At 40.4% G+C, this 27,332-nt stretch overlaps 2 protein-coding genes and 1 long non-coding RNA gene across 7 annotated transcripts; 2 read left to right on the forward strand and 1 right to left on the reverse strand.

Moving 5' to 3' along the window:
- Positions 1-1,801: 1,801 nt before the first annotated feature.
- Positions 1,802-11,612, forward strand: LOC120742279 (membrane progestin receptor gamma-B-like). Of its 2 annotated transcripts, XM_040045523.1 has the most exons (8): positions 1,802-1,919; positions 2,162-2,289; positions 5,360-5,565; positions 5,814-5,940; positions 7,038-7,082; positions 7,937-8,033; positions 9,048-9,192; positions 10,001-11,612. In XM_040045523.1, exons 1-8 carry the CDS (start codon positions 1,866-1,868, stop codon positions 10,273-10,275), a joined length of 1,077 nt encoding a protein of 358 aa, XP_039901457.1. In that variant the 5' UTR covers positions 1,802-1,865; the 3' UTR covers positions 10,276-11,612. The 2 variants fall into 2 exon arrangements, with proteins under 2 accessions (XP_039901457.1, XP_039901458.1); XM_040045524.1 differs by lacking the exon at positions 7,038-7,082.
- Positions 11,613-14,160: 2,548 nt separating this feature from the next.
- On the reverse strand, positions 14,161-14,647 carry LOC120742280. The gene is made up of 2 exons (XR_005697833.1): positions 14,596-14,647; positions 14,161-14,486 (listed from the first exon to the last, which is right to left on the reverse strand). It is a non-coding gene; the product is annotated as an uncharacterized LOC120742280 (long non-coding RNA).
- Positions 14,648-15,158: 511 nt separating this feature from the next.
- On the forward strand, positions 15,159-26,970 carry LOC120742278 (kinesin-like protein KIF23). 4 transcript variants are annotated; one of them, XM_040045519.1, is made up of 23 exons: positions 15,159-15,250; positions 15,812-15,878; positions 16,549-16,677; positions 16,932-17,037; positions 17,168-17,304; positions 17,396-17,508; positions 17,649-17,819; positions 18,559-18,671; positions 20,469-20,590; positions 20,735-20,837; positions 20,956-21,035; positions 21,160-21,279; positions 21,619-21,778; positions 21,924-22,088; positions 22,314-22,480; positions 22,599-22,772; positions 23,119-23,325; positions 23,551-23,859; positions 25,319-25,552; positions 25,746-25,834; positions 26,024-26,084; positions 26,169-26,209; positions 26,308-26,970. In XM_040045519.1, the coding sequence occupies exons 1-23, from the start codon at positions 15,237-15,239 to the stop codon at positions 26,321-26,323; spliced, it is 2,898 nt and encodes a 965-aa protein (XP_039901453.1). In that variant the 5' UTR covers positions 15,159-15,236; the 3' UTR covers positions 26,324-26,970. The 4 variants fall into 4 exon arrangements, with proteins under 4 accessions (XP_039901453.1, XP_039901454.1, XP_039901455.1 ...); XM_040045520.1 differs by having other exon boundaries at positions 25,322-25,552; XM_040045521.1 differs by lacking the exon at positions 23,551-23,859.
- Positions 26,971-27,332: the final 362 nt, after the last annotated feature.

The raw sequence follows: 27,332 nt of genomic DNA on the forward strand, positions 1-27,332 counted from the left end.
AAATACACTTCATTTAATTCGATTTGTGACTCACTGACGAGGAAAAAATACTGTAAAACTGGACAGTTCCAGTACTTTGTAGTTACTGTAAGTACAAAAACCAAAACAACACTGTAGAAGATTTTGTTCGTCTGTGCAGATTCAACCACAACATTGCCACAAGAAATTTTGCATTAGCCTGTACCGTTCAGGATTAAGCTAGCGCGTGAAATGTGTTGTCCTGTGTGTCAACCACACCCGTCAGTAAAGCTGGATGAGTGTGAGCAGAAACTTCTGGAAATTTGTTTTCTCATTGTGTTTTTTCCTCCCTTGTATTGAATAACTCAAGTCAAGTTTATGAGTATAATAAACTTGAGGTGTAATTATAAAATTCAGACATCATGTTTCGTCCGTTTCTCTCTTCACTCCGCAGGGAGACCATGAATTCGCTCTCACTGGGGTGTGCTTTGGGGTGTCCTACAAATAACCTTGTTTTTCTCTCCTCTACCAAAGTCATAACCCTCTGCACTTGACTTTGTTTATACTGTTGGCCCTAAAACTCTTAAATACTTACATATTAACTCACACTTTAACTGTAACTGACCTCGAGCCAAGCCAAACTCCCGGTGAGACGAGCAGCTCCTGTTGGTGGATTTTCAACTCGAGATGTTGCTCTGGCAGCTCTGCTCCTCTGAGGGAACGCGGAATGAAATCCCAAGGTGCTCCATTGCAGTGCACGCGTTAGTTCATGGCACTGAGCTGCAGCTCACAACCCAACACGGAAAAGGTGGATCACTGAGGGTGCAATAGTGATGGTTTGGAGACCAGTACAAGGTCGAGTGGTTTAAGGGACTTTGTGTATATTTAAAACAAAACAGGTCCAGAGTAGTTTGAAGGAATGTGAAAACAGAAGCTTGATATCAAGGATTAGAGGAATAAAACCAGATGGATGATTAACTTGGTGTCTATTCTTAAGCCAGCATGACATTTTTTATAATAGCTTAATGATTATTGTAGTTTTACTCAGATCAAAAACTCTTTCATGATTTAAAATTATTTCGCCAAATTGAAAATAGAAAAAGAAAAAAGAACCAAATTGATTTTCTCTCTCGTGTGCAACACAAACGATCTAACAAGCCACATAAAAAGGCTTATCCTACTTTCCCCTTCCTAATTCTGCAGGAGCAGTGAGACATGTTTGCTTTCATTGCTTCAGAGTTTGAACAAGATAACAGGCCCGGGGAGGTCCGACTGGGCTCGGCCGTCTCTACCGGGCGTGACGGCTGATGTCGGTTTGGGGGTGGGGAGGTGGAGGGTAGATGGTGACATGTCAGTTTAACAGGGAGGCGAGCAGGAAAGTGCGTGAAAGGAACTCTGTTGACTTTTCTGCCAGGCCGATTTACACCCTACATTCATGATGTCAGCCTTATCTGGCCTGAAACTCTGAACTTCTGTCTAAAAATATTGTCCTCCGTTGCAGACCATTAAAACCTGCCTTACTGGGCAGACTGTCTTTGCCACAGGAGTGTTACGTAATTACAAAATAACAATAGCTTTGTTTCATAACGCTCATGTCGCTGTGACATGAGTAATTTTGGTCCAGTCTTGTCAAACTTTTTTTTTGTGGCCAAGCAGCAGGTGTGTGTATGTGTCTGTTTATGTGAGCATACACCTGTGTGTGCATACCCTCTGCCTCCAGAGAGACAGCAGGAGTAGGAGTGGCACAGGTACACTGGAAATTCTCGTTGGGTTTGAAGAGGGAGGACACGATAGGGGAGGAACCTTGAGAACAGCATGACAACGCAAACCTTATAAAAGACGGAGACACACCCGGCTTATAGCTTCAGTTAAGCTCACCTCTCAGACAGCAGCACCTTGCCATAGTCATGCTCAGCCTCATCAAATTGCCACGAGTCTTCACCATCAATCAAGTGCCCAAAGTAAGTTTACCTTCACTCAATCTTTACAATTTTTCGCTTTTTATAAGTGCTAGAAATTTGAAAAAAGAAAAAATTTCAAAGACAAAAGTCAAACATGCAAAATGTTGAAAAAGAAACAAACCGCTTTTATATTTGAGAAGTCCTAGTCATGCATTCTTTGTTAAACTCTCAGAAGAGGTGAAAACAAAATTGGTCTTCTCACAATTGGGCAGAGCACTAACTGCAAGTGTTTCTTCATTGAGGTTTTCCATGAGGACGGCATTATTACTGGGTACCGGCACCCCCGGAGCTCAGCCACCGACTGCATCCTGAGCCTCTTCCAGATGACCAATGAGACGCTCAATATCTGGACCCATTTTCTGCCCACCTGGTACAGCTGACAATTTTTTTTCTCTTGTTTTTCTTTCACTGCAAAGTTGTTTTCACCCCCCTGCTGTGCGCTTGGAAAGATTGACAACATGCGACACACCTGACAGAATTTAGATTCAGCTGACAGGTGGCCTGGTTTGTACACGAGGTGACAGCTGAGCGATCAAGTACAGTCTTGATCATAGTTAGTGAAGTCTTTCTACTATTTTCTCCGTTTACTAAATAAAAATATTAATACAGAAGCAAAGCCGAGCAGAAAAGCAGCGCTCCCGGCTGTGCTGACCCGGCTGTGAATAAAGGGGCAGCAGAGAAGCAGCTTTTTAAAGCAGAGAAGAGTGTACGTGATTTTACACTCCCTGCTGACCAGCCTGGTCGGATTCATGAAAGAAGGAATCTTGCACATCTTGTAAAGCTCGTAGGACTCTGAGTTTTCTAGAATTTTCTTTGAATATTTGCTTACCTTATACCCTCGTGGCATTTTCTGCAGTCGGACCTAACTCTTATCACCTCTATCAGTACAGTGTGCTTGGAATTCATGTTATGTGTACGTCTTGATGGAGTTCAACAGATGGCAGAGGATCAGTGGCACGTTACATTACTAATACTAAAAAAAAAAAAAAAAGTTTAAAAGTAGTGTGGCCAGTTTTCACAGAATGGAGATCAAAAGGCTCACGGGACCTGCAGCTTCAGCAGCATCTGTTTGCACCGACTTACGTAACACGAGGACTGAATATACACAGATGTTTGTTGTGATTTTAGCAACGATGCGGGTCCCCCATCACCGTGCCTCCCTGTCACTGTCATTTTGCGTATGACGATGCTCAATCTTAATATGAGCCTGTTTGTGTTTACACAATTCATTATCAGCACTGTCCTGTTGACCAAAATTTGTGACTATTTGGGACGAAGGAGGATTACAAAGCTTTCCAGACAACAAACAAAAAAGTTTTCAAATTTGTAAAGTTGATCAGTAACTCATTAAATCTAGTTAGCTCATCATCATTCATCCTGGCATTTACAGAAAACCTTTCATTTTTCTATTTGAGCATAGTTATGATGGAGACTTAATGTCCTTTTTTATACTCAAGACTCAAGTGTAGATGTGGTTTCAGCATGAGCTACACTGATTAGGCAGTGCGTTACGTGAGGGAATTACTAAAATCTGAAAACTGCGATAAGGAATCCAGTCTGACGACTGCGTGCAGTAATTAAGCCTGTCCAGTTTAAAGCCTGTCAGTTAGCACAACGATAAACCCAACGTAAGAGTTTGCATGACTAACAAACAGAAGTAAAGGTGGACAAAGAAAAATACAGAGGACTCTTTTCTAAAGTAGTTTTGGCTCCTCGGCCTCCTAAACTTGCGATTCCTCTCTGTCTGTTTGACAAACATGACTCTGTCCATGACTTGTGGCAGCTCTGTAGCTAACGTCTTGATGCTGTTCTTGTTGTGTAAGGATTTAAAGGTACTTCAGAGGCTTCTTTTCCCAGTAGTCGCTCTGCACTTCCTTCCTTCCTTCCTTTGATTGCATGGGTGGTTGTGAGTGTCTTTGTGTTCAGATAAGCAAAGGACACATGGGTGTTGGTGTCCAGGGGCTCTATGTAGACCTAGGTAGTAATGAGCAGATCTGTGCTGAAGACTTTTGCATAAACTGCCACAATTAGTTAACTGCTCGGTAATGGGAAAAGCACGAGTAATGTTGATTTGTTAGTGAGGCGCTCTGAGAAGTCGAGGCAGAGACTGCAATACACAAGGCAATACAATATCCTCATGATAGGATAAAAGTGTTTGGAAAGTCAAGTCAGCTGCAGAGGTAACTGCGAAATACATCATTTTCTGAGTAATAAAGTACTTTTTCTGCACTGATAGGTGCTACATACAACTTTCTGCTATTATATGTAGGTTTTCTGGCCTCCTTAATGTTGCTGTGTCGCTTCAAAGCACGGAGCCAGTCGGACGTTCCGGCTCCAGTTAATACTTCTGGACACTTAAACACTTATTAGCTTTCTTGCCTTGAGGAAAAGTTTGACTCTCAGGTCTGTGTATAAAATATGGAGCTAGACAGCATAGCGCAGTGTACAGACTTGAAGGGGAAACAGCTGGGATGTCACCTCGTAGTCCTTGAGACTTTGCTTTGTGGTTCTTTAATCCTTCAGCAAACAGAAATGTGAAAAATGACATTCAGTGGTTGTACAGAAAGCCGTGTGAAACATGGGAGCCAACGTGTGTTTACTGTGCTCACAGCTGACATATAGAGTATATTATTTCATATTTATACGTGACCACAAATGGTATGACCACAGTGAATTCAGCACTGAGCAGCTTACTAACAAAACAGTGCTCTTTAGTTAATAATTAACCTTTTCCATGGCTGACGAATGAAAGGAAAACCCCACCTAAAGTGTCACCTAAACAGACTCAGAGCTCTGTTTGCCACGGCTGGAAAATCTGCCATGTTTGTTCAGCAGCATTGATTTGGTGACTATAAAAGCCATAGCATTCGATTTATATCATACCATCAAACTATTCATTAGACCATAGGTGTCAAACTCTGGCCCGCGGGCCAAATTTGGCCCGCAGCCTAATTACATTTGGCCCGCGAAGCCATACCAAATTACTATTAGAGCTGGCCTACTGGTATTATACAGCTGATATATATATGGTTTAGTAATAAGCTTTGCTTGTTCCATATTCAGTTTTCCAGCAAAACTTATTTGAGTCCATAAGAAAAGATTCATTCTTATATCTGGAGGAAGATTTTTTTTTTCAATAAATATTAATGTTAGCCCGCGACTTTGTTCCAGTTTTGAATTTTGGCCCACTGTGTATCTGAGTTTGACACCCCTGCATTAGACCTTCCCGTATGAAAGCATGTGCATCGTGTTTCTCCGTTTCTTCTTCCTGCAGTCTGTCTGTGCACACAGCCCTTTTTGTTCTGAGTACACCATCAAATAATCACACTCCAAAACTAAACGAATTAAAACTACTAAATACTCCTTATAACTAGACGCATCTGTCATAAGCATGTGCTACATCCATTCTGATTTCATCAACCCAGTTTTTCTCCCGGCAGGTACTTCCTATGGAAACTAGTAACGGTGGTGCTGATGCAGAAAGCGTGGCAGGACTCCTTCACCTGGCCCATGGTGATCTTCCTGTTCACCTGCTGCATTTATCCACTGGCGTCGAGCTGCGCTCACACCTTCAGCACCATGTCAGTGCGGGCACGCCACATCTGCTTCTTTTTTGACTATGGCTCTATCAGTTTCTACAGCCTGGGTAAGTGAAAAACAAAAGCTGTTCGAGGAAAATACACAATGGGTGAATTTGTACTTCTACTCGAAAGGGGCAGGGACGTCCACTGCACAGTAGTGGGTCCACTACATGTTCAGTGAAACCAATGTGGATTCCCTTTTCTAAAGTTCAGGTGCAGTCTAAACTTATGGTAGTTTTCTAGGTCAGATTTTAATGGAATTATGGAGTGCTGGAAGACTAGATTTTCATGCTTATGGTGTGCTCGGCTGCAGGCTCAGCAATCGTCTATTCAGCTTACATTTTCCCCGACAAGTGGGTGAACAGCTCCTTCCACCAGTCCTACATCACCATCACTGTGTTCAACACCGTCATCTGCACCATCCTAGCATGCTACTCCAGGTAAGCTGAAAAAATGACTTTTACATCCCTACTGCTGATGCTGTTTCTATCCTAGATTTATGCTTTTATTATGCAAGAAGAGGTGTCTGTACTATGCAATTTAACATGCGAGCCTTCTTAACAGCAGATGGCTTCACTTTGTGCTTTTAACAAAATTTTCCAACTGAAAAAAACATTACGTCCCCAGCTCAAAATCAATTTTTAACTGATTCAAGCCAATCTAAAATCTAAAAGCTCATCTTATGCAAGATGAATAAAATATAAGTGCCTCACTGTGTATGAAAATGAAGGGGGGAAAAACAGGATAGAACCTCTCCATTGCATAAGAGTGCAGATAGAATAAAACTAACAACAGTAAAGCTTTTTTTTTGCAGGTGCATGGTGCAGAACTGAGCACGAACATGCTGCAGGTCCTTTTTAGCCTGTGTGACTGTGTGTTTGATCTAAAGGTTTTTGCCCATTTAAAGCTCCAGCTGTGGGTGAAACTTTGAAATGGAAAGCTTTAGAGGAGTCCTCTGAGAAATTCAGTTAAGATCTAACATTTGCATCTTCTCATAATAACACACTAAATGCTTTTTCCTTTTCCCATGCTATACGTAACGCTGTATAGGCGAACATGCATGTTATCGTGTCGTCAGCACAGTAACACTTTCTAGGAAGCATACAGTTACGCAGTCAGTGTTTCAACTCCAGCTGAACTAATAAGAAGGAAAATATGTTTATAGCAGTTGGGTGAACCTGGTCCAGGACAACATTGTAATGTGACAACTAACAAATATTTGTCGTCTTTGTATCTCGAGGTTGTACTTGAGTACATGAGTCACGTAAATCTTGTCAAACAGCCTGAGCACCATGTCTGGTACAGCACAATGGTGGGCGTGGCTTACATCAAAATCTAGATCATTCTCAGCGACTGCAAATCAGAACTCTTGGAAAATGTAAAGTTTGCTTTGATCATAAGAGGCAAAACACAGTATTCACTTTTCCACGTTTTCCATTTACAGCAATAATCATATTTATTACCTTTATGTACTGGAAAATGTTGGCTTGGTCTAGCTAATGATTGTTCTTTCACTTATCTCTCCCCCACCGCTAAGGCTTGGCTTACCATTTCTACAGTATAATCACGACATCATAAAGAGGTAAACAAAACGTATTTGCTAACAATCTGCTCCTCCGTCTCGTTTATCGTCCTCTGAACTGTATTTTTCATTACATTGTCATTATTTAAATGCAAGGTGCCTACGTAAAACATGCGAGTCATCTATTTAAAGTATTGACAAGTCTTCGGACACACCACAGTAGGTGAATGGAATTTCGAAGGTGCAATTGAGCAACTTGCTTCTTAACACAACTGTTGTTATGTATCTGTAAATGGCGTGGTAAATGGCCTGTATTTGTATAGTGCTTTTCTAGTCCCTAAGGGCCCCAAAGCGCTTTACACAACCTGTCATCCACATATTCACACACTGGTGATGGCAAGCTACATTATAGCCACAGACACCCTGGGGCGCACTGACAGAGGCGTAACTGTAACTATACGGACCAGCCCTGAACGGTGACTGACTCCAAGCACAGTTTCAATTGGAGCAGGTTGGAGGAGCTGACACACAGGGCAGCTAAACGTGTTCTGTAACAGCCTGACTCACTGACTCAAAGTCAATCCTGGTTTCACGCAACAATAGGAAGGAGCGTGCACTGCATTAACGTGCTGCTCAGAAAACATTTCATGGTCCACATGCTTCGTAAATTTATACACGCAATATATTTGCGTGTATTTATATTTTGAGTTGTTTAAAGAAAGATTTGTTTTATTATCATTTCTGGCTCATTCAAGCTGTTTTCAGCTGTAATTCCATTTTAATTTATGTTCTGTTTAAAAAATGTAGCAGGTTAATAATCAGTTCTTACATAATGTTTTCATTATCGATGATGATTCTGTTTCTGTAGAGCTTCCTCCACTGAAAATGCCTTTCTTTCTTTTTTTCCCCTCCAGATTCCCTGAGTACCAGAGTCCAAAGTTTAGCAAATGTCTTAGAGTCGTAGCCTTTGCCTACCCTTACCTGTTTGACAACATTCCTCTGTTCTATCGGGTAAGGCACTTTAAACATCCACTTGCCTCACAAGACACACCTGAAACACTATAAAGCAAAATATGCGGTTAGTTCCAGAGAGGTAACCATACAATAGACAGACTGACAGACTGAAAGCATGTGTATGTTTGTAATTTTCTGTGTGAGTATCATCTTCAAACTTCTTTGCTACACCAAAAAACACAGCATTTTTTAAGGGTTTTTGACCCTGATGCTCAATGTTCCACTTCCACTTGTATAACTTAGCCATCAACGCTACCTCAGATTTAACTTTAAAGCTGTTGCTGCTTTAAATAAACAAAAATAACAATTATTTCCCTTACAGAAGTTATGCAGAAGTTAATTTTATCATCACACTGCCTTTGAAAGTTTAGCCAGCAAACACTGACGCGAAACAACAGAAAAACGTTGGCAAATAGCATCAGTAGATGGCTACACAGAAGCTATATAGTACGGGGCTAATATTCCAATACATATTCAATATATTGCTGCATCCTTGGTATAATAATCTAAAATTATGTATGTTACATGGTAAAATTCACAGCTACTACAGAAAAGGGCATAATAAACAGATAAAAATCACTAACCCCTGAAGAAAATATTTTATTATATCATAAAACAATAAACTCCTTTTATTGAAGGCGGTAACCTTCTATAAAATGACGTAACCCCTTCGGTGTATATCAAGAGGAGCCGAGTATTTTCTTTGAAAGACTTACAAAGCAGAAGCCAATTGCTCATGTTTGGAACCCACCTGAATACTTTACAACCAATTAGCTCCCTGTTTAGATACATGCATTTAACATTTATGATGAAAATAATATCATAAATATCATAAATGTGAAAAAATACTCTTGTTTTTTTCTCAATCTGTGTTTATGACATGAAAGCAGCTCCACTGGCAGATGCAGAGAGTTTGACCCTCATTAAGAAATTTTGGGGTGTTAAAGTAAAAAACAGTCATCGGCTATTTAACCATTGAAGTTAAAAGCGATTGTGCTGTCGTGTTCGCAGGTGTTCCTGTGTAAAGGGGAGGGCTGTACAGATAACGCTACCAACATCCTCCACTACTACCACATCACCCTGGCTTTTCTCACTGCTTTTCTGTTTGCCACCCATTTACCCGAGCGCCTGGCACCCGGAAGCTTCGACTTCATAGGTAAACCAGATCTGACGAGCACTCTTTATAATTATTAGCATGTTTAGCTTTTTCGGCCTGTTTACTGATAGAGCGTTATCGCCGGTTCCTCTTAGCTGTACATAGTGTTTCACAAAAACCCCCAAAGTAAACCACTGTACACAACCTGCTCAGCACTAAAAGGAAGACAGACAAAGGAGACATTTACAAGCTACTGAAAGCAGAGATCCATGAAAGAACTTTAACTACTGTCTCTTTGTTGGCAAAGATTACGTTAAAAATGCTCTCTGCATCGCTGTATTGTGCTGCATTTCTTGTCTTTTCCTTCAGCATGAAATTTTTTTAGCTTTTTTGAATGGTCAATGTACTATTTATTATAAGTCATTTGTTTTGGCTATTTTTTTTGCAATAAGTCTGTGACTTCCACGTCTTTATGGTTTTTGTACTTCAAATAAAGTGAATTTTAATGCTAATTTCTGATCCTAAGGTGAGGTTAATAAGCATTCACCAACACTAAGGGGTAATTAATCAGTGACAAAAAGATCATAAAGAGTTCCAATGGAAAAACATCCATCAATTATAAACCAAACCAGCATTGAACAAATGTTTGACTAGTTTGACTTAATCATTTTCCAGCACTGCACTTTATTAAGTGGATATTAAAAAGTATTCTCTCTGCTGTGCTACAACAATAATGCATAATCACCTCTGTTTTTTCACATATCCTGTGTTAATGTTGTGTTTCCAATGTGAATCATTTGCTCAGTGCTGAACATTTGCAGTCTACCTCTTTCCTCTAACAAACACATATCAACTGCTCCCTCTGCAGGTCACAGCCATCAGCTTTTCCATGTGTGCGCCATCCTCGGCACCCACTTCCAGATGCAGGCCATGGAGCAGGACATGACGATACGCCGTTCCTGGCTCGTGGAAAACTCAATCCCCATCACATTTGCCAACTCAGTGGGTCCGGCGCTGCTTTGTGTGGTGTTGAATTTGGTTGTCATCTTCCTCTACAGCCTACCTCTCCTCTTGGGCCCAGTCTGCAAAGACAAGAAGTACAGTAGAGGACCAAAGAAAGACAAACTCTGCCCCCACAGCTGAACCTCCAGCTTCATTGGTCATGGTTTAAAGGGCTTTAACTCATCCAAATCATACACTTTATATGGTCCCAAGACTAAAGAAATTGCATTATGGGTAATATAAATGGTATAACATAGTGAAGGGTGCACCAGATGAGGAACTGACATGATGTTTAAATGAATCACGGTTGCATTTGGCCTTTAATTATCAATGAGATGCCTGCTGTTGTGCGGATAGGCTGAAAATATAGGTGCAAGGTACACAAACATAGCATGGAAATTAACAACGTGTTTGTTAAGTTTCATAATATGTAACGACTTTTAAATGTTTCTGAGGAAACCTGTTTCTACATGAAGCTACAAATGTAGCAGGTTAGCTACATTACGAGGCAGCGCATGTGTGTTTATCTTTTCACTTCTCCGATTTCCACACTTGTGGTGTATGAAGAGACTGCAGGGAACAAAAACTATGTAAAATACTGTTTTTTCCCTTTCAATTCCAGGTTTTGATGCTGAACTGACAATGTGCCTTTTCATGTTTCTCATGACTGCCGTTAAGTTAAATGTGACATCAGTCAAATAATGCACATCAAACAAATGAAGCAGTTTTGTTCGGGGAGATCAGATGTTGGTTTTTTTTAGTTTAAACTTCAGCTTAATAGACTGACAGTGTGGTCACTGAGCACAGAGCTGATGTCCTCTGAGTCATTTATTTCCCTCAGAATGTCTGATGTTTCTGGTGTTACATTTTCCTGGATTACAAAACAGAGTATTTAAGAACAAAGTTATTTATTATGAGTTTTTCATATAAACTGTAAACTACGATTGTCTGTGTCCCTTTTATTTTAATTAGGAGCATCCTGTTGCATAATGCTGGCACATTAGTGTTTATCCTACAAGTATTTACATCCTATAACAGGGTGACCAGATCCCAACAAACTAAATGTGGGACAAACAGTTTGTTTGTCTGAGAGAAATATATGAGTATGAGTGTGAGACATGTGAGGCCTGGAGTGTCCAACCTAAAAGAATAAACAGATGTAAGCTATGCAGGTCAAATGTGAGGGCCAAATATAGTATTCGAATACATAGTATTCATATGGGCAGAGTCATGTGAGCAAAAGCAGGACAGCAACCTGCTTGCATCTACAAAAAATGGCCTGCTAACACTGATTGCAACTTGTGGTGACTAAATGGTTACGTCGTCTGATAAGAGGCAACTTTTCTGCAAACACTTGTAGCCTGAGTTGGACTGGTTGGAATCACTCTCAGAGAGATTTTCAAAGGGTTGCCAACCACTGCTGTCTAATTTCTAAATGCAGACATGCCAACATGTCGCCAAGACTGCTGGCAATCATGGAAAATGACTCCCACCTTCTTCATAACATACTGGACAATCTGAAGAGCAGTTTCAGCAACAGATTCCTTCAACCTTGCTGTCTGAGGGAACAACGCAGGAGTTCGTTCCTTCCTGCTGCTATCACTCTCTTTAGTTCATCCACTTGGGTCAGACCCACACATACTGAACCAGACTAAACATTGCTCACTGCACTCTGTCACTTTGTACTCCACAATGTATACTTGCACACCTGTACACTAATATCTTTAATATCACAGAAATATTAGTTAATAGTGTCCTTTTATATTCATGTATATAGTTATATTTATATCTCTATAAAGAGAAAATTCATTTTATGTGATTTGTTGTATGCATGCTGCTGTGACAATTCACAGTAGCATTCTTTTCTGGGATTAACAAAGTTTCTCTGATTCTGATCAGTCTGCACAACTCGAGGGGACTCGACTCAACTGCCTGTCAGTTGGTTGTTTTCTGGTTATATACTGATAGAACAGGACTGTTACTGAGCATAACCCATATGGAAAAGATATATATAAATCTTATAAAGTTTGTATCTGTCTTGTGTGAAACTTGTATGAAAAGCATACAAGAGTGAAAACAGATATAAGATCCCTAGAAAAATTATATAAATGAAACTTGTATGTTTTGGATACTTAGTAAAATAATATATGAAAGTGGCCACTTTCCTGAGTAAATCATATAAGCCTTATATGATTCACTATATGAAGTAGGCCACATCTGATGCAAGTCTTTTATAAGTTTTTTCTATTTCTTTTCCATATGTGAGAGCTAAACGTGGATTTCTGTCTTTGTGCCCAATAACAGATAGGTGATTTCCAAGGACCCATTCAAACAGACTTATAGTAGACTGACTCCCTCTTATGGCAACATTTGGCAGGTTTCAGTGACAAGCTCATTTTATAACTTTATACAATATAAAAATGATTTATCCATTAACTTTCTTATTGAATAAATGTATACTGCCAATGTTTAACTGGGAATGTTTGCAATAACACTGTGTAAACAACCATGGCAGACCCAGTGGCATTTTAACCATTCTTTATTAATACTGGATGGTTGCTGTTCACAATACACGTAGAGCTGCAGCTCTCCCTGCTGCCCGCTCAACATCACCACAACAACAACGCCAACCACAGGCCCCAGTACAATGTTTAATTCGGCGGGGCGTGATTGCGGATGCCGTGCAGGTGCGTCCGCCTCCTCTGCACGGCACCACAGGCCACGCCCCACCACACACTGTATCATGGAGTGTATCGTGGTAATTCCCACCTGTACTATTTGGTCACTCCATATCATGATCCTCTCCTGTGTGAAACTGAAAACAATGATAACTTGGGAAAAGCACTGGAAACTGACTTTCACTGACTTCACACACTTATAAGCACTTTTCCAGTCTTGTTGCATTTCACATGTGGTAACTTCCATGATATTCATATTTATTTTGGTCAGAAAATGACATGTTATCCTGCAAATGACCCATGAAGAAAGCCTTTCTGCTTTCTTCACAGCCGTTAAAGGCCAAATTTTAGAAAAGTGTCTGCCATGTACTGCTAATTTTTGTATACTACAGCCAATCAAAATAAGAGACTTTGACTCAGAGGGTGGAATCAGGGGACCAAAATGCTGTGCTGTCCCACAAAATTGTAACATCTGGTCACCCTTATGATGCCAGTACCAGAAAGGAGTTTGCATCATGTCAACATTTTTCCATAATAAAGAGACCCAGTGAGGCCTACTACAATATATTCCAATATAAATGCAACCTTTATCTACCGTTTGTGTAATTCTTCAACCAAATAAACAGATTGCACTAAAATAAGGGGGGGGGGGGGGGGCATTGGGTATAAAATGTAACAGAATACAGGAGATCAGGCAGGTGTCTGACGCTTAGACGACTCACTGAAGTGTTGTTAAAAATAAACTGTCGAACTAATTAATTGCAGATTAATTAGAAAAACGAGTTATTTCCCCAAATAGTCACTCTAATATATTGTCACCCAAGTCCCCCTTCTTTAACGTCTCAGGTGTAATTTAATTAAGGTTAATAGTTGGGTTGCGGTCACGTGGTTCTGATGACGTGCGGAGGCAGCGCGATTTTTGAGTGGAGGGCGGAAGTAAACATGGAGGACACTGTGGAGAGTCAGGAGAGCAGCTATTGTGCAACTTTAGACCCCGTTTCTCGGGAGAGATATAAACAGATAGTTAAAAAATATATCGGACGTGATCCGTATTCTTTGAAAATGTCCGAATACACCACAGAAGTAAAGGATTTGCCTACTATCGAGGCTGTGGATATCACCAACTACTTGGTCCTCCAGACTTCTTACTACACTAGGCAGCAAATGAAAGCTTTCAAGAGTCTGGAGGCGTACAATTTTTTTGTCAGCGGGTGGGTCCACAACCTTGGAACAAAACGTCTCCGTGATGGATACAGTTTGGTGTTTGCAAGGGTGAGTGTTTGTTCTTATATTGCTTTATCTTAAACACGCTAACAGTTAGCGGTAGCGGCTTTAACGTCAACAAACATGACATGATTCTTGTTTGTTTTACATCTCAGCACAATATCTTACCTGGATAAGTGAATGTCTCATTCACACTGAAGTCTTCTGGTTGTGGATTCTCAGCTGGAAGCTGCAGTTCGGGGTTCTCCACTGTCACTAGGCTCAAATCCGGGCTCTCAGCCGTCTGTTGCATATCCAAAATCGCCTCTGCACATCGATGCTGTTCTGCCTTAAGCTTCATTCTTTTCTCTCGTTTGAGAACTGATTCCGATCTGGGTTTTCGTTCGTAGCCGAGATTGACCGTCGGAGCCCAGTCCTCCGACTCTTCGTCATCCAAAGCACTTGGGCAGCCTATAGTCCCAATCAAGTCAATATGAGACTACTAACTTAAAAGCACTAAGTAAACGAGAATTTAACGACAACCTAATGCTAATAAGTTCGTTTGCAAACATAACATTACCTCTGACGAAGTGGTCGCTGCAGACACGGGCATTGGCAGACTCTGCTCCTCCCGACTGTAAACGTAAATTTAAAATCCATTTTTTCCTACGTTTTTCGGTTAGAATTTTCCATTTTTCTCCTCTTCGTTGGGCTATTTTTGGTACCCTAAAATACCGTTTATCAGTTTCTCGGGTCGACCTACTGGAGCATCCGTAAACACAACAGGACATAGGCATTTTGCGTACTGTCTGTCTGTGATTTTGCGCTTATCTTTTTCACTTCCGACCGCCAGTCAAATTTCGCGCTTTACGTCGACGTCACGTCTACGTCAAATGAAACCTAGCTATTACTAGTTTCAAAGTTCAGAAATAAAACAGAAGTTAAATGTTACGACATTGCTCTAAAAAATAGGAATGAAGAGGAAAGTCATGCTAAACTTATGAAAATACAGCTTACCAGATTTTCGGACCTGTCTGTTTGATCCAGAGCTAGTAACGGAGTTAGGAGGGGGAGAGGATGGAGGCGGGACTTCCGCTGCAGAGTCAGTATTGAGATTGGCTGGAAGTTCAGATTTTCGGAAGAACGTTTACAAGAGGGAAATTTTCAAATCGAGAAGAGGCGCTCGTGAGAACAGCGGAGAGGGTGTTCACAAAACAAACAATGCAAAGACCGGGGTCAGTATTATCATCGTTTACACGTCTAACAGTGAACAGGTAGCACATTATAAATGAGAGACGTATTAAAATGACGTTAGTTTACGGTTGTTCTCTGAAAAGGGAGCTTTGAGATTATCGCCGCGTAATTAAAACCGTCTGGTAACTGCTCAACTGGCTTCCAAGCTCAGATTCAACTCCTCGGCTGTTTCTGACAGTGTGTTTCCTACACTTTTTTTTAAACCTAAAGGGTAGCGTGACTTCGGTTTGCTTAACGTTCAAAATATAATATCGAGTAAGGAATAAAATTACGTTACCGTGGTTAGCGAGTTAGAAGCTAACTTGGCTAGCTAGTTAGCGTAATTCATAAGAAGACTCCATTCATCATACACGTCAGACCCTCACTGACAGTTTTTTTTTTTTAACCTTCCGCCTACCCTGTCTAACTGTGTAGTTTGGCACTTTAAGCACACGTCTGTTTCTACATAATACCGCACAAGACACACACACGTTAAGATAGGTCGGTTATTCCGTAACTAAATAATGTGTTTGGTGTTGATGGTGTTGTACTGACACTTCCAGCAAAGGGAAGACTCCTCGGAGGCCTGGGCCAAAGAAGGCGTCCAACACAGAGAGAGATCCTGTGGGAGTAAGTGAACTTATTTACTCATTATTCATGAAACTAAAGTATAATTAATGGAGAAGCCATTACTGTCAAATCCTCTTTTTTGTAGTTTAGTGCTTCGTGTAAACACAGACAAGACAAGGTGATCGATGTAGTTCTTTACAGCTGCCAGTGCTTGTGACAGATAATTGCTGTTTTTCAAACAAAAATGAGAAAAAGGTGACTTATTTCAACCTCTTTGAGCCCTTTGTTATGACCATGCCAGTTAACTGTTGAGATTTGTTGTCTTGCTTATCGTATTTGTTAGTAAACTGAATATTTGGATTTGTACTGTTAACTGAGCAAAATGGCAAACTGGATTGTTACTTGGACTTGAGTTAGAAAAGTTTGACACATTTTCCCAGTGTTCTGGGGTTTCAGAAACTAAACAGTTAATCATGTGACTGATTGACTTAAAATCTTCTAGTCTAAAGAATTGTTAGTTACAGTCCTGTTGAATAATTTTGTCCGTTTTAAGCTCACAGACAGACTTCAAATCCATATATGTCCGTGAATTACCCTCCATCATGGTGGAGGGCTTTGTGTGTTCCAGTGATCAAAGGGGTTATGTTTTGTTTCTAGTAGGGTCTCCAGACAAATTGGTCCTGCGTGGGCGCCAAACAATGAGCTTTTATAAAAACCACATTTATTGTAGGTGTACTGCCGTATACGGCCCCTTGGATCAGAGGATGAGGAATGCTGTGTTGAAATGATCAGCAGCACCACCATTCAGCTGCATGCTCCTGATGGCCTTAAAGCTAACCGAAATGGGGAATACAAGGAGGTAAGTGTGTTTTATAAAAATGTAAAACAAGCTGGCCACTCGTACTTGATTAGTATCCCCCCCCTTTCATGAGCTCAGTTTGTCACTGTTAGACTGTGCTGAAAATCACAAAACAATACTGAACCCAGCAAATACCTGAAAGCTGCTACCAAAGACTTTTTTCGACAGCGATTTCATACATTATAATAACTGCTATTATTGTCTCTATTCTTCTTAATACCATTGATGTATGTTCTTGTTTGTTTACCCTTCAGACACAGTACTCCTTTAAGAAAGTATTCGGTATTAACACCACTCAGTTGGAGTTGTTTGAGGATGTTGCCAAGCCACTGGTAGAGGATCTAATTCACTGTAAAAATGGTAAGCCACTTGACATGTGTAATGTGTACTTTGAAGACTTGCCAAAAGATTACTGCTAGTTTGCCGTGCTGGTTTTCTGTGAGAGTTGCTTTATTGTGATGTTGCAATATCTTACCTACGTTCACCACAGGTCTGTTGTTTACGTATGGTGTTACTGGAAGTGGTAAGACCTTCACTATGACTGGCTCACCTGGGGAAGGTGGTCTTCTCCCCCGTTCTCTAGACATGATCTTCAACAGCATTGGACCCTTTCAGGCTAAAAGATTTGTAAGACTGAACAGTTTTGTTTTTGTTTTGTTTTTTTGCAGAGTGAGGCATTTACTGAAATTACCGAATATTTTTTTTTAAACCTCTTCAGGTGTTCAAACCAGATGATAAAAATGGCATGGAGATCCAGAGTCAAGTTGATGCTCTCCTCGAGAGGCAGAAGCGAGACAGTCAGCAGGCAGTGCCCAAAACGCCATCTTCTAGGTAGCTAAGGAGTCATTTTAGTCCACTCTTCACTTTATACTTTCATGGTGGTCACGAGCACTGTTGACATTTGAGTTTAAAGTTTGCATTTCATTTTTGGGTTACTTTTTACTTTCTTTTCTTTTTTTTTTTTTTTTTAGGCAGAAGCCTGACCCTGAATTTGCAGATATGATCAGTCCAGATGAGGCCTGTAAATCGGAGAATGTGGATGAAGACGGTTGTTACAGTGTGTTTGTTTCCTACATTGAGATCTACAACAACTACATCTACGATCTCCTTGAAGATGCTCCGTATGACCCGATCAGACCAAAGTAAGAGATTAGAAATCAACATATGCTTTTGAAACATAACGTCTTGTTAAAAAGCTCTGTGTACAAAGCTACCCGACAGCACCCATACTTGTGGTGCACATGAAGATAGCACAGTGTTGAAACTGAGAAAGTATAAAATGATACCATGTTTTGTTTTGTTTTTTTTTGTTTTTTTTTGTGCTTCGTAGGTCTTTACTGACAAATTGTACTTGTAAAAACCCTGTTTTTTGTTAGGTGGCTCGGTGGAAGCACGCCTGTGCGGAGCAATGAGTATGTGTATGTGGCCAGTAAAATAGCATTACACAGTACTGTTTTTCATAGGCATAACTTGGCTGTAGCTGATAAGTTGTTTAAGTAATCAGTGCATTCCCTTCCCATTAATCCAGTCGTCTGTTTGTAGCATAGGTGTAGCTTACTGTTTTGCTTGTTTGTTTGTTTGTTTTTTTTTTTTTTCTCCCGCCGTTGTAGTTAATTGGCTCTCTGTCAACGTAGAGGAAACAGTGTCTTTAAACATTTCAAGCTGCTTTTGTGCGAATGCTGTGTGCATGTGTCTGTACCCCTAAATGAATGTGTATGTCTTCCTAGATTGCTTTTTTTTTTTTTTTTTTTTTTTTTTTTTTTTAAATAATGGCGCTAACAATTATTTGGCATCTGGCTTTTGCTGCTTTGCTTACTATACCAACATGTAATTGCATTACCTCACTGGTGTTTGCTCAGAAATATTTTGAATTTGTTGTAGACCACCTCAATCTAAGATTCTACGAGAAGATCAGAATCATAACATGTATGTGGCTGGCTGCACAGAGGTGGAGGTAAAATCAACAGAGGAAGCTTTTGAAGTCTTCTGGAAGGGTGAGTAGAAGTCAGAACTTGAATGTGTTGAAACATTTTAAACGGTGTTGTGTCTGTTTGTTTTTTCTTATGATGGAAATCAGTAAAATATTTAAATCAAACAGTTCTTATGAGTTTGAAAAGAGTACAGATGCTGAGTAAAATGTAAAAAACAATAAAGTAAGTGGTACTAGAAACAACCAGCTGGAGGAAGATTTTGCAACTAATTATGATATTTGGCTGCAAAAGTAAAGATGGGCTGAATATCATTATCATCAGTACCTGATATCATCAAAAGATTCAGAATCTCTGTGCGCAGGGTATAGGGCCGAAAATCAGTATTGGATGACCATGACTTCTGGGCCGCTACAAGGCACTGGAATAAAAATGGGCATTATTATGTGGTTAAAATCCCTGCAGAGGCTCAGAACAACTTTTCACTGCCATCTACAGATCCAGTTTAAAGCCCTATCATGCAAAGAAGCAGCCATATTTGAACATAATCCAGAAATGCTGCCATCTTTCTTTTGGGCGGGCCAAAGCTAATTAAAAGAATGGAATGAGGCAAAGTGGAAAACTCATCAGATAAATTGAAATCTGAAATTATTTTTTTTGTAAAATATAAGCTTTAAAAGAGTTTCTATATTGCATGTAAATGGAGAGCAGTGACTTAGATTTTACAATGTTTGTGCCATGCTGGGATTGCTGATGTACAGCAGAACAATTTTGAGCTTCCTGCAGACATCCTCCTGACTACCAGCAATACAAATTTGTCCTCTGTAGAGGACCTTTCTAAACCTGAATATCTCCCATCCACTGCATACTACAGAATTACCTCCTTGTGGAATCTACAGAGGGCATTTAGGGTTTTCCAATGATACCAAATGTAAAGGGGTGGGCCTTTGGGAACTCTAGTTTTTTAATCAAGGAACATGGCGGCCATCGCTGCAAGAACATTTTATGGGGAGAACAAAAGTAAGTGCATAAAACTTTTCATTGAGCAATTTTTGGCTATAAATGTTAGCATATTTTAGATAAGGCTCTTAATAACACATTAAAACATAGTATGCTTAATTCTAACCTTTTTAGTATAGTATTGAAGTGTTTAAAAAAATGTCCTCCGTAGTGGCCATTTGTAGTAATTTCCTCCATTTTGTTCTGGTTTTTTTAATGACCAGAAAATGAGTCTTTTTTTTTTTTTTTTTTTTTAAGAAGCAGAAATAAATTTATTGCAGTTTGTTGAGGGGAAACTCAGATCTTGAGTTGTCTGACAAAGAAGATCATAGGGAATAAGCCCTTTAAGCAGAAAGAAAGGGGAGCATCAGAGATGGTACTCAGACGAAGTCCTCCTGAACTTGCAGTTCTGTACTTTCTTGATCTGGCAATCACCAACTCATGGCTTCAGTACAGCAGTGACTTGCAGGTTTGGGTGAAGAAACCACTAAAATTCCCTGACTTCAAACTGCTCCTTGGTGAAGAGTTGAAGCAAATGTTTGCCATAAAAGTTCAGTTTTACATGCTTGGCCTTCCTATGTCCTCTGCAGTGGACATGTGATATCTAAAAAAGAAAAACCTTTTTTTCCCAAAAAATTATTTCTGTCTTTCTGATTGCCTTACAACCATTGGGGGATTTAAAAAAGAAAAAAAAAAATTGATTGGACAACTTTTTTTTTTCCCTGGTAGTCAGGAGGATATGGCAGCATTTATAATAAGTGACAAATCAAATTAACGTAAATAAATGGAAATTGTAGTAAATTAAAGTTGTTACTGCTGGTTTTTGAGCTCACAGATTGTGTTAATGATCTCCTCTCTGTCCAGGTCAAAAGAAAAGGAGGATAGCCAACACTCAGCTCAACCGTGAATCCAGCCGCTCCCACAGTGTCTTCACAATAAAACTGGCCCAGGCACCACTAGATGCTGATGGGGACCACATACTACAGGTGACGCGCAGCCCTTATTTAAACATGTTTACATATGTCAGTGATATCGGTATCTTCAATTATACCTTTTTATTCAAAGAAAGACCGATGTTTTTTGTTTTTTATAATGCTTGGTGATGCTGACACAATGTCACTGAACAACAGGACAAAAACCAGGTGAATGTGAGCCAGCTGTGTCTGGTTGACCTGGCCGGCAGTGAGCGCACTAACAGGACCAGAGCAGAGGGAAGCCGTCTCCGTGAAGCGGGTTTGTCTGTTTGTTTTTCTTTCAGCTTTGCTAATGTTAACCACATTCTGAAAGTTTCTTTATGTAGAAATCACTTTTCTTAGGAGACCAAGCATTTTTAGTGATGTCTCATTTGCAGGAAATATTAACCAGTCCCTGATGACGCTGCGCACATGTATTGAAGTCCTGCGTGAAAATCAGATGTGTGGAACTAATAAGGTTCATGTTTTATCATTTTCCCACCTCCTTGATCTCTGTTTTTAACATTTGTTGTTGTTGTTTTTTTGTTTGTTTGTTTGTTTTTTTCATTCATTGCAGTTTCAGAGCTGTTGTTTTCTTTCAGATGGTGCCATACAGAGACTCCAAAGTTACCCATCTTTTTAAAAACTACTTTGATGGGGAGGGAAAAGTCAGGATGATTGTTTGTGTCAACCCAAATGCTGATGACTATGAAGAAACTGTGGTAAGACATTTTCTTTTCGTGTAGTAGAATGGCCTGCATGAGCAAACTTTTCTTTTGCAGCCTTGCTGGATGCTTTATGAAATAATGTGTGTACTTTATTGATCCCCGTGGGGAAATTCCTCTCTGCACTTAAACCATTCACTCAGTAAAGCAGTGGGCAGCCATTGGGCACCCGGGGAGCAGTGTTTAGGGACGGTACCTTGCTCAGGGGTACCTCAGGGTAGCCGTTCAGTGGATTCGAACCCCCGACCTTCCGATCATGGGGCCACCACTCCACCTACTGAGCTGTCCCTGCCAAGTAGACTATTTCTAAAGAGTCCTCCATATTGTGTGTTGCAGTTGGTGATGCGCTTTGCAGAAATGACCCAAGAGGTAGAAGTGGCACGGCCGGTTGACCGTCCAATATGTGGCCTTGCTCCTGGACGCAGGCACAGAAACCAGGCTTTCAGAGACGAGCTCTCACGTCGTCTGGAAGAACGAGGAGGGCCCAGCAATGCTGGTAGATCACCTTCAAGTCTCTGCTGCTTGCTCATTGTGCTGTTATTATGCTGCATTCATACATTTAAACTTAAAGCAATTGGAGATGTTTTATTTTTTGTATGTTACTCAGTTTAAACAATCTTTACCATATCTGATTCTCATAGTAGATGACCGAGTTCTGATGACTCAGCTTATAGAAAGCCTTCCAGATTTACCTACTTGCGAGCTGGTTGACCCAGCTGATGACCAGACGCTGCCCCGCATGATTGAGGTCCTGGAAAGGAGGCATCAAATCCGACAGATGATGACAGAACAATTCAATAAAACTGGTACGGGCCATTTGTCTCCATCACACAAAGTTTGAAATTCCAGGATTAGGCTGTTAGAGCAGATTTATTCGGTACAGCAGTGATGCATCAGTCTGAGTGTTTTCAGTATCTAAATCTTTTTTCTGTGATATGGATTGTGTTTTTGTTTTCACAAACAAGTAACATTTCTATTTAAAAATAAATATAAATCTACATCTGTTAATATCAGTGTGCTTCTTCCTACAGCTAATACAGTGAAATCCATGCTGCAGCAGTTTGACAGCCAGCTCAGTGCAAAGGATTACTTCCTTCACGATCAACAGAGCAAACTGAATGAAAAAGACAAGGTCATTCTCAGTCAGAAGACGGAGATAGAACGACTGGAGAAAAAGTCCAAAACGTTGGAGTATAAGGTGCTGTCTTCTTTCTACAACTGACACAAAACACATGTTCTTGGAAATGTGCATTCAGTTAATTTTCTTTTAAATAATGGCCTGCATTTAACTGTTTGTGTACGCTGCTCGTCTTCAGATCGATATCCTGCAGAAGACGACGGACATGTACGAGCAGGACAAACGTGCACTTCAGCAGGAGCTGGAGACCCGGGAGCACAGGCTACAGAGCGAGCTGTCAGAGAGGAAGCGCATGGAGCAGCGCATGCAGGGCGCGGTGACGGACACCAGACTCAAGTGGGAGAAGGAGTGTGTAAGTGGAGTTGTTCACTGTTTTGAGCCATTAGGATATCAGGTATTGTAAATTATTTTTCTGCAATCAAACGTTAATTTGCACAATTATAAGTTATATTTTACAATTGCATTTCAAATATGCATTGAGAGCCCTACTGTTTGGAAACATTTGCATGGGTACACACGGAGATTAACCCACATAATCTACCAAAACATGAACAGTGCAATGTAATTATACCAAATTATACTAAACTCCACTTTGTAATGTGCCTCAGATCGTTCATGTAAGTTTGTAATTCCAATTGTTAGATACGACACGATCAAATAAGACTTTAAATATTTTCTTGTCCATGGTTTCTGATTAGGAGAGACGGGTGAACGCAAAGCAGCTGGAGATGCAGAACAAGCTGTGGGTAAAGGATGAGAAGCTGAAGCAGCTGAAGGCCATAGTGACGGAGAGCAGCAGCGGTGGCAGCGCTCCCGCTGAGCGTCCAGAGAAGCCCGAGAGGCCCTCAAGGGAGAGAGATCGAAACATCCAACAGAAGAGGTCTCCCTCTCCATCACCACTTCCTGTGAGTTATTTGCTGATGCTGCATGTTTCGCCAATGTGCACCTAATCATTCTGTCAACCCGATTGAATCAGCATGTTTCTAATCATTGTGAAAATCATGAGCAGGAATCCTGACATGTATACGCTTACTGGTTACATCACTTTGTTTTGTACTTTGTCTGTTGCTCTGTTGTGAATTTGTGTTAATCTGGAGCACCTAACATCCACAATACCTCATCCCTTTCAGGATTTCAGCCAAACTCCTTCCCACCAAAATAAAGCCAGAGTTAGGGTGTTTCAGGACCCCACCTCCACACCATCCTCCTCTGACTATTCTTCAGTAGCCTCCAGCATCTCTAGGTGGGAGCAGAGGTTCCCTGTAGATTCAGGCAGCCAGAATAGGTTCACCGGGACTCCCCAATGCAGGAGCCGGACTCCGGCCACATGCCACAGCACCAGCAGTGTTGGTCACAGGAGAGGCCAGCGCAGGGCCCCAGGCACTGAGGTCCCTGCCACCACTCTTGTCTATGGACTAGACCTAGAGGCAGGCACAAGGGTCAGTGTGTGCTAGAACCTAGATGTTCATCTCTGTGAGCCTGTAGTTTAAGCTTCGCCTTGGTGTAGAACTGCATCTGTAATTCCAACAGCTGTCGCCTTGTTTAGAAATACATTGAGTAGCAGCATCAGTGTAGACTGGTGTGTCTCCTGTCCTCGCTCTTAGGCAGACTGATCTGTCATGCTTGGAAATCTTCTTGGCTTGCATCTTAAGGCTCATGAGTATTTACATCATGTTTGTAGATCTTTCTTTTTCTGGATGCAAACTGCTCTCTAGAAATGCTTTTTTTTTTTCTTGTACTTCAGTAGCAAAATGGCATAAACATGGTATTGAAATGAACAGAAACATCTTTGTTCAAAAAAACCCCCAAAAAACACTGGTGAGTATTAATAGTCTAGGGTCTAGGCCGTCGACAACGGTCCTCCGGAGTTCTCGGTCCGGAGCCTTGTAGCAGCACCAGTGTTGCTAATTTTCAAATTAATGCTGAAATTTGCTCAATAAAACTGGATGATAATAAGTCGGCCAACGTGGGTGGGGAAAAGATTGGCTTTTGTAATGGGTGTCTGCATTACAAGATATGCTACCTTTGTGCTTCTTTGCATGCATTGTCATTAATTTCTTAATTCTTTAGAGTGCTATCACTTAATCGAAGGGAATTTTCACACCTATAGTTTGTTTACTCTGGTCTGAATCAGTTAATGACTTTGTAACTTTAAGCTTTCCCCTTTTCATTTGGTTCGCAAGTGGACTTCAAGCAAACCAAAATGCGTCACTACAGACCACGCGAGAATGTTCAGTCTGCTAATTGGCCAGATGTGTCTGGGGCGGGAGCAACAAAAGTAGATGCAGGAAGTTGCTGGGTTTTGAACTCTTGGAGAACACAGAATTTGCATTCATTTCACAGCTAGCTGCTGACCCGTACAGATCTTTACACATCTCTAGTACCCTGCCACATTCCAGAATACAAAACACACATGGCTTTTTTTTTTTTTCTTTTTTCTTGTAAGTAGCTCAAACATGTAAGATGCACCTGCTAGTTTGTTTGGATTGAGGTCGGGTCACATTCAAACCATGAAGAAACCCCTTAGTTCATCTGTATTGGTCTGCACCTGAGTGTGATTACTGTGTTCACACCTGCACAAGTGAACCGCACCAAGGGGGAAACGAACCAGAGTTCAATATAAACTGACAAAACACTGCAGGTGTGAAAACACCCTTTGACAATGTGTATTGCTGGAAGACAGTTACACTTTTAAATAAACTATTAAACTTTGATTAGAAATTTCCAGAAATAAAGTCTATAATGCATCAACTTCCTGTGACTTCCAGTAATACATTTATTTTCCTAACAAGCTAACACCTTCTAGCGTTTCACCTTCCCTACTAACCTTGACATAGTTTGATTGGAGTCACATGTGAATAACTTCCTGGTTTGTCTTTCTCACATTGGGATCACCAGAAGGCTCTTCCAGTTCATCCAAAACACAGGCGTTCACACTCTGCCGGTGGGGAGAAATGGGTAGACCACAAACCACCTTCTAATTTGGAGTTAGACACTGTCATGCAGCCAATCATACCCAATGCAATCAAGGTGTCCACCCCAAGCGAGAAGGCTCTGTCTAAATGCCACAAGTATGTGCTTAGACATCAAGAGCTTGCCTCTGACGGGGAGATCGAAACCAAACTGATTAAGGTAAAATCAAAAAGTGTGACTAATTTTGGTGTTTGATTTTGATCATTTTAGATGTTGCATGAATTTCACTTGATTACAGATTACAGTGTTTTAGTGGGACGCTCCTTCCTATTTACTTACAGATTTAATTCTGATAACACTTTCTTCCTCCTCTTTCCTTTTTTTTTTGTTCTTGTTGTTTAAACCTCACCAGGGTGATGTGTTTAAGACCAGAAGTGGAGGACAAGCTGTGCAATTTACAGACATTGAGACTCTCAAACAAGTGTGCCCATTAGCACCAAGGTACAGTATTATGTACAGAAATGTGATATATTTCTGTGTGCACAGAGAAATATGACTATAATACCAAAACATAGCACTTATTAATGCTAATCAAATACAAGTTATTAAATGTTCCCAAATAGAGACTGGGAAAGGTTGAATCCTTACTTTATAAGAGAACTGACTTAAAAACGACGCTCTTTGTTTCAGTCGCAAAAGGCGATCAGGATCTGCAGAAGGACCAGCTGAAGTGGAGGACATAGAAAACAGGGTAAGCTCTTAAAAAGCGTAAATACAACCACGAGCAAAACTTTACCTATGCTTTCTAATCCCTGTTCAAACTTTCCCTCCCTAGGCTCCAGTGGCTAGCACAAATTCATCCCATGGGTATCAAAAGTAAGCACAAAGCATGTGTTTGTTTTATGTACTTTAGATTTTGGTTTTCAGTTTAAACTAAACTCTGTTCTTGGTTGTCTTGGTTTTCTTTCTTCCAGACGCAGAAAGCCTTAAATTGCCCTCAAAATTTTCATCTTGCTTTTAACATACAAGAATGGGTAATTGTGAGGAAATTGAAGGGAAACTATGCATCTTTTGGATACCAAGTTGGGTCTTTTGTTTTTGTTTTTTTTTGTTTTTTAATTCTATCAAATCATATTAGGAATTATTCTGGTGGAATTATCATTTTTTTCAGAACAAGAGCAATATTTAAGTTGTAATTGCTGCATTTGTGTTACTTTTTGAATTCTGGAAATATTTCTCCTTAAAAACATGAACAAACTTATAAACACTCTACAAATGGAACCTTTTATGCTTTTGAATGCTTTGTACTATCCAAAGACGACCGCATGTCTCTATAGACCTGTTGTGCTTTTTTTTTTTTTTTCCTTCCTATGTCATTGTTTTTCTTTTCAAAGGTCATTGATTGATCGAATGCCAGACTAAGCATAATGCTGATTATTAAAAAAAACAAACTTTAGAATATACTGTGTAGAATTGAAACTGTAAATATTACACTATTATGTAGGTTTTGAACTCGATCCCTAACCTCCGTGTAAATGGGTGTCATGCAACTTTTTACTTTGGCTTATTGAAACATCTCCTAAGACATGTAGCACACTGCTCTTTCTGGTGGCATTAAATTTATTCAAACACCAACATCAAGCCTCATTATTTATTTATTTATTTTTTTTCCCCTCAATCACCAAAGAGAGAATGGATTAAACTGACTTTGGTCTTAACCTTTCTAGTCCTGGGGTTGACTTCACTTGCCTCCCAAACTCTCTTAGTTCATCATGGCAAAGATAAAACAAGATGCTGGAAACATTCCTCAGAGGTTTTGGTCCATCTTGACATGACATCATCGCACAGTTGTTGCAGATTTGTCAGTTGATATGAATGTGGGTACACTGTGGTCATACTGATGGACACGGTCAACAACAATACTCATGTTACTCAGGCTGTGGTGTTTAAAAGCCTGTGCACGTTGTTGCCTCAGTTTCCTTTTCTTGGGGTTAGAGTC

Source organism: Simochromis diagramma, unplaced genomic scaffold (genome assembly GCF_900408965.1).
Source record: "Simochromis diagramma unplaced genomic scaffold, fSimDia1.1 OVJJ01000079.1, whole genome shotgun sequence".
Taxonomy (NCBI): Eukaryota; Metazoa; Chordata; class Actinopteri; order Cichliformes; family Cichlidae; genus Simochromis; species Simochromis diagramma.

Bases quoted from the DNA above. Each gene is read 5' to 3' on its own strand.
- LOC120742278 (XM_040045519.1), top strand. The intron at 15,879-16,548 runs GTAAGTGAACTT...CATTTATTGTAG, and splicing joins CAGAGAGAGATCCTGTGGGA to GTGTACTGCCGTATACGGCC. The intron at 18,672-20,468 runs GTGAGTAGAAGT...CTCTCTGTCCAG, and splicing joins TTTTGAAGTCTTCTGGAAGG to GTCAAAAGAAAAGGAGGATA.
- LOC120742279 (XM_040045523.1), top strand. From the start codon at position 1,866: ATGCTCAGCCTCATCAAATTGCCACGAGTCTTCACCATCAATCAAGTG. The intron at 5,566-5,813 runs GTAAGTGAAAAA...GCTCGGCTGCAG, and splicing joins TATCAGTTTCTACAGCCTGG to GCTCAGCAATCGTCTATTCA. The intron at 5,941-7,037 runs GTAAGCTGAAAA...CCCACCGCTAAG, and splicing joins ATCCTAGCATGCTACTCCAG to GCTTGGCTTACCATTTCTAC.